A 6,878-nucleotide genomic window follows, 5' to 3' on the forward strand; every position below is an offset into this window, starting at 1 on the left:
TAATGTATTTAGGGGCAATTACCCCTATAATAAATAAGTGATTAAATGTTTATTTGCTTTTTATTTATTCTATATAAGGAAATTGATCAATTTTATTGGGACGATCCAAAAAAAAAAAAAATATTGATCAAATTAGTTGGAACCAAGAAAATATTTGGCCCCTTGGCCGAAAAGTTTGGCTACGTCACTGATAGACGGAACCTCAACATCTCACAAAGAAGAGTCTTTGGATATCTCAGCTTTGTCACTAGAACAAGATCTCATTGCCATCTTTTGTTTTAGTAGCAATATTATTATTACAGACTAAAATTCCATGATTAGTTAACAAGATCTAAACAAAGTTCACTTCTGTCAGAATTTTATTGCCTGCTAATACAGCCGCTACTGTTTACTGCTCCACCAACAAGTCGGTGAAGTTGACTTCTCAGGTCCACACGCACCCACGGCGCATGTTAGCAGCTAGCCAAGATCCACAAGACTCCGATAGCTCCGGAGTTGCCCGTGCGCTAAACCAACGGTTGTCGACGAATTTTAACAATCATTAAATGCGACCCATGATTTCCCCATTAAGCCGAAAGGAAGAATTCGAGAAGACCCACTGAGTAATTTCTGCCAAGGTATGAACTTTACTCTTTGTTTTTGGCAAATATTTCTGTGAAAAAGAAGAAGAGGAAGAAGAAAAAAAATGATAATGGACGAAAACTGAAGATTTCTTCTGTTTTGTTCCTCACTTCTGAGAGGTGTTGACTTCGACCAAGACTGCTTCCAGTTACTAAGTTCTAGAAGTGAAATTATTTTTCTTGAATTAGTGTTAATTTTGTTTTAGTTCTTGGTTTTGTGTAGTGGATTTTGGTGTTTATGATGTTTGGCTCTCAAAAAAATAAAAGAAATTACTGGTTTTAGTACGCGTGTGTGTGTGGGTGGGGAAGTTATTATTTATTTAATTATTAATTTTTCACTAAGATGGATGTATAATTGGATTATTGCAATTTGCAATGCCTAGGTTTCGTAGCTATGATAATCGGAAGAATTGCATGTGTGTTCGATACAAATGATGTCTTGAGGTTCGAGAATTGAGGCATAGGTTTCTGTAAAGCTGTCTGATTTTTTATATGTATCCGTGTCCAATACTTTCGGAGCTTAGGTCATGGCAAAGCTAGGATTTTGCCTGTTGCTTCTTTGGGGATTTTCAATTGGCATAGTTCAGGATTGTAGTTTGCTTATTCACATGTGAAACTAATTCTGTTGATTGTGTTGAAGAATGAGTGAAAAGACAGCATTTTTTCGAAGATGTCTTCTGCTGTCTTGTTTGATGAACTTAAAAAAACAGAGGCACAATACGTTTTCTTTTGTATGTTTCTTTATCAGAGGAAGTTTGGTTTTATAGGCTTAGATGCTGGATAGTTTGTTGGGAGCTTACACGAATACTGGTAAATTTTCTTTGATAATCTTTGCAGCCTCCAATAAAAACAGCTAAAGAATGGTTAATAATGGCATGGCGACTATTACATCTGATATCGGTGATCCAGACGACATGCAAAAGTTCTTGCACACCTCTGAGGGTGATGACGGGGCATTGCAGAATGCCATGAAAGTGTTGTCTGAAGTTGATACGAACTTAGCACACTCTTCTGAGAAGTTAGCAAACCTGGAGAATCTTCTACTGCATGTTTTAGCTGTGGAAAATGATATCGAAGCTATCAATTTCGGGGATGATAACATCTCTGCAGAATTTGTTGAAAAGGCTTTCACGTTTGATCTGCTTTATGCCATACTGAATTTTGAGCTGAGAGGGCTGGATAATCTAATGGCCGGTCTTCAAGATCTCACCGTTGATGCCCTTAATAAGATGTCTTCTAGCGAACATTCAACGGAAGTGGCAGGAAAATTGCACGATTCTGAGAATGTACTAAAACGGTCACATGATCAAATTCTGGGGATCAAGATACAATTAGCTAAGCTGCAGATGACATCCTTCATTTTCAAGAAAAGCGAATGTAAGTCTCACCAAATTTATGTTGTGTTTTATCATTTTTTTGAGCAATGAATTGTTGTTTAACAGATAAGCATGACTGGGATTTGGGTGTCAAGGAAGAACTTCATCTAGCAACGGCCGAATGGAAGCCTCAAATGCGGATTGTTGAACAACGACGCGTTCTCAGAATGCTGGAAATCTCTCTTGCGAGAGAGGTGGAACTCGAAAAGAAGTTGATGGAGGTTAGACAAAATGAAGAAGATTTTAAGTCAAAAATATGCTTAAGGGAGCAAGTTGCAGTCGGCATGGAAGAGGCAGCAGAGGCCGCTTGGGGTAGCTTCTTGGAGGCGGATAACAGAGCTGAAGTGCTGATGGGAATTTCAAAAGAAATGATGTTGAAACTTCAATTTGTCAATCCCAATGTTACTAACGCAAGCAAGAGGGAAGAAGAACTGAAATCGAAGCTGCAAGACTGCGTTAAGCAGTTAAACGAAAAGGGGGCTTTGATTCAGAAGCTAACTTGCAGCAATGCTCAGCTTGTAGCAGACAATGCCCAAGTGACAGCTCTAACAGAAAGAGTTCAAACGCTAGAAGAAAGGCTTAGCCAAACTGAATCCCGACTCACAGAAGCTAACGCTTCCAGCGAAAGGATTCAGAAGGAACTCAAACTAAGGGATGATGAAATCGAGTCTTTAAGGGAGAACGTATATGCTGCAGAAAGTAGGGCAGGAAGTGCAGAGGAAAAAGTTTCACAATTAACAGACTCAAATCTGGAGTTGACAGAAGAGCTTGACTTTCTCAAAGGTAGCAACGATAGCAACACGAAGAAGATTAGCTTACTTGAGAAGCAGTTAAGGGATTTAGATATCCAACTGCAACATGCGAGGGCATCCTCGGAAGCAAGCCAAGAACAGCAGAACATGTTATATACTGCTATCTGGGACATGGAAACATTAATCGACGAGCTGAAACAAAAGGTTGCTGAAGCTGAAAGTAAGACTGAGATTGCTGAGGAGCAACATGTTATACTGTCTGAAACGAATTCGGACCTGAACAAAGAACTAGATTTTCTACGATCTAAATTGGGATTCACTGAGGCATCTTTGGACAAGGCTACTCTTCAGAAAAGATCGAACGCAAAAGACATCAGCATTAAAAGCAGTCTTATTATGGATATGGTTATGCAGATAGCGGTAGAGAGGGAACGTATACAGAAACAGGTTGAGTGTTTTATTTGCTTATTATCGTTCTCCTTAACTTTTGTTGCGCTATTTTCTGCTAGTGAAACACTGAATCTTGTAAACCAGTGCAGTTGGCCTCTTTGACGAAGGAAAACAAATTGTTGAGAGAAACACTACAGAATCAAGCGAAGGCCGTGCCTGTAATTATGCAAGACGACAAAAGTTATGATGATCGAGAATCACTGTCATCGGGGCTTGATTCAGCTAATGCAGAATCTGTAGAGAATTCTCCAGCTAAGGCCACAGAGACCATGCCAGAAATTTTTGAGGCAAGCACTCTTTTTTGCAAATTATTCAGTTCGTTTTCCTTAAGCATATAACCTTAGTGAAATCAAAAGCTTAGCTAGCTCATATCCATTATATGTGAAATGAGTCTCTGTGTATATACTTGAAAGATTTGAACTCTGAAATAGATAGTTCTTTAAGATATTTCGATATTGTGATTAGTGATTATAGTGTGCCTTGGCAACGTGTCAAATCAGGCGGAGAAAGCGCACATGGATTCTTCCCCGGATGAGAATGGGACGGGGTGGTCATGTTCCGGTAATGTGAGCACAAATTCAGTTCCGGATGTGGAGGCTGAGAGCTTGGTACGGAAACGTAAATCTGGAAAAGTGTATGTAGTCTTGGCGATTCTTGTTCTGTTGGTACCCATTTCAGCAGCACTTTTGCTCCGTGAAAGACTTGCCACCTCCAGACCTTTTGACAGTCGATTCTTCGAGCTCTAGCTCTAGGACGACGCGCTCGGGTGCTCGGAGTCGGACTCCTTGGATCCATATCATGCAGGCATAAGTGTGGTGTTTCTCTTCATGTAAATTATGAATACCAGAAGTGAGTGTGAATATGCAAAACTAATTCTAGGCTCAATCGATGGCAATTCTTTCATTGTATTTCCATAGGTAGGATCAAACTGATTTTGTTTTTTCTTGGTAATGTAACATATGTATTTGTGCAGCACGTGTGAGTTTGTTGCAAGTTTTTGTTTTTCTAACCATGTCAATTAAGGTAGTTTATTAAAGGGTTAATTGCCGAAAAAACCATATACTTTTTCAATTTTTGGTTTTTTCCCATGACAAAAAAAATCTGAACAGAGATCCATGAATTGGAAAATTAATTGCAATTTTTCCCCGCGTCAATTTTTCCCCCAAATTGAATCCGAGGTGGCAATCGGATTTCCAGCGTGTCATCGCCGGGAATTGAACGAGACGACGCCGTTTTAATTTTAATTAAACGACGTCGTTTTATGTTTTTTTGACAACTGAATTACAAAATCTGAAGCTTAGGGTTCGTGGAAGCTTAGGGTTCGTCGATTTAGGGTTCGTTTAAGCATAGGGTTCGTCGAGCAAAATGTCCCAAAATGTTGGTTTGTAGATTTTAATGGCTCAAAATCTGGAAATGAAATGCCCTAAAAAATCTGCTCGAAATGTAGTTCTTAATGCATAGCAAAAATGTAACACCCCGATTTTTTCATAGAAAAATATTAAATTATTTTCTAAAATATTTGGTAGAATTTATTTAGGATTTATTCGGGCCTAGAATAAATTAAATCTTAGCATAATGTGTCGATTACTAATTTCTCATAAAAAATCTGGAAATGAAATGCTCAAAAAATGGTAGCCAGAGCTTATTTGGTAAGCTCTGGCTACCTTAGGCAGCCAGAGCTGGCCAAGGCCACCAGAGATGACAGAGCTGACAACTCGCCAGAGTAGATGTCCATCGCCAGAGCGGTCAAGGAAGCCAGAGCTGACCAAGGCAGCTCTGGCTACCTTGGGTTTAGGTGAGGTGGAAAATTAAGGTTATGGGACAGCCACGTTGGATCGGAGCTCCATTGGAGATCGCTGGAAAATGGACGCGGGGGAAAATTGCAATTAATTTTTCAATTCATGGATTTTTATTCAGATTTTTTTTGTTATGGGAAAAGACTAAAAATCGAAAAAGGCAATTAACCCTTTATTAATTAATTGTATAATTTTACTTTTATAACAGCTATGGTTAAACTAATAGATTTAATTAAGAGCATGACACATAAATTATGAAACGAGGATATAAGCATATATTATATGTACTACGTACCACACTTGGTTGTTATAAATATAAACAGATAATTTTAATTTAGGGTTAATTGCCGCTAAATTCAAAAGCTTTTTGAAAATTCGCGATATTCTCACCAACTTCAAAATCGGCGAATAAATACATGAATTGAGAATCCGTTCTTAATATTCTCAAAATTAAAAAATCCCCCCAATTTGAAGCTGACATGGACACCGGAATGTCCAGCGTGGCGATGTCGGCCGGCCAAAGGAACGACGTCGTTTAGTTTTAATCAAAACGACGTCGTTTTAATTTCCAACTACAATTAAAAAAAAAACAAAAAATCTTGATTTTCAATTCCAACCACCGCTGCCGGGCTCCGGACTTCCAGCCACCAGACCACCACTGCCGCCGAGACCACAACACCCCTACTGCCACCCATCTCAAGCCACCGCCCATCTGAAGCCACCACCACCGATTCCACCTCAACTTCCACCACCGCCGCCGCCGATTCCACATCAATTTTCACAGCAGCAATAGCCACCGCCGCTAGACCAAAACACCCCTACAGTTGCCGCCGCCATTGCTCCTCCCACTACCGCTGTGGACGGAAACTCCACATACACGTACAACAAACCAAAAAATCCCTAGATCCCCAAATCCAAAAATCCCTAAATCAACAAATCCCCAAATCCACAAACTAAAATGGGGATGAAATTGGGCGAGGGCTGTTGACGAGCCGGAAATGGAGAGAGAAAGAGGCGACTGACGGAGGTGGACGGATGCGGCGTGGGTGGATGAGGCGGCGACATGGGTGGGGATGGGGGTAGATGGAGGAGGTGGACGGGGTTTGGGGAATGAGGTAGGCTTGGGGTGTTTGCAGGCCGGGTGTTTGGGAGGTGGTGGTTGGGGTGGCGCCGGCGGTTGGGGAAGGGGGTAGGTTTGGGGGGTGTTTGGGGATGGGTTAGGGAAGATGACTTTTATTTTTTTTTAAATTAATTATAAATAAATAAAATTATTAAAAAATTAAAAAAATGACATGTCATAGCTGATTTGGCATGAAATTGACATGTCATGGGTATTTGCCATGTCATCTCGCCGGATTTTTTAATTTTGGGAACATTAAGAACGAATTCTCAATTCATGTATTCATACGCCGATTTTGAAGTTGATGAGAATATCGCGAATTTTCAAAAAGCTTTTGAATTTTGCGGCAATTAACCCTTTAATTTATATATACATTCTTTATAATGCGTGTAACAAAATAAAACCCCCCCTCTTTTTACTGTATGTTGTGGTTTTAAATTCTGTCTTACTTGGAAATATATTTATTTTGTTCACCCAAGATAAAAATATCATATTTTACAATAGTAGATCGAACAAATTTAAACAAAGCGTTTAAAATAGGTCATTTGAAAGTGGAAAACAAAAGAAGTATGAATAACTATCAAATATTACAAAATAAGTGATCTACATAGCCATTTAATGCCCTAGTATTACATGCATTTTTAGTGGGAAACAAAAGTAAGTATGAATAACTATCAATATTACAAAAGATCGTGATCTACACACATTTAATGCCCTAATATTTGTGATATTTTTAGAGGGCTTACGTTTGTAATTTTAGCTTA

At 39.3% G+C, this 6,878-nt stretch overlaps 1 protein-coding gene across 1 annotated transcript; it reads left to right on the forward strand.

Moving 5' to 3' along the window:
- Positions 1-272: 272 nt before the first annotated feature.
- On the forward strand, positions 273-4,170 carry LOC130995927 (WPP domain-interacting tail-anchored protein 2). Its single transcript, XM_057921434.1, has 5 exons — positions 273-617; positions 1,458-1,997; positions 2,063-3,195; positions 3,288-3,485; positions 3,699-4,170. The coding sequence occupies exons 2-5, from the start codon at positions 1,481-1,483 to the stop codon at positions 3,942-3,944; spliced, it is 2,094 nt and encodes a 697-aa protein (XP_057777417.1). The 5' UTR covers positions 273-617; positions 1,458-1,480; the 3' UTR covers positions 3,945-4,170.
- Positions 4,171-6,878: the final 2,708 nt, after the last annotated feature.

Source organism: Salvia miltiorrhiza, chromosome 7 (genome assembly GCF_028751815.1).
Source record: "Salvia miltiorrhiza cultivar Shanhuang (shh) chromosome 7, IMPLAD_Smil_shh, whole genome shotgun sequence".
NCBI lineage: Eukaryota > Viridiplantae > Streptophyta > Magnoliopsida > Lamiales > Lamiaceae > Salvia > Salvia miltiorrhiza.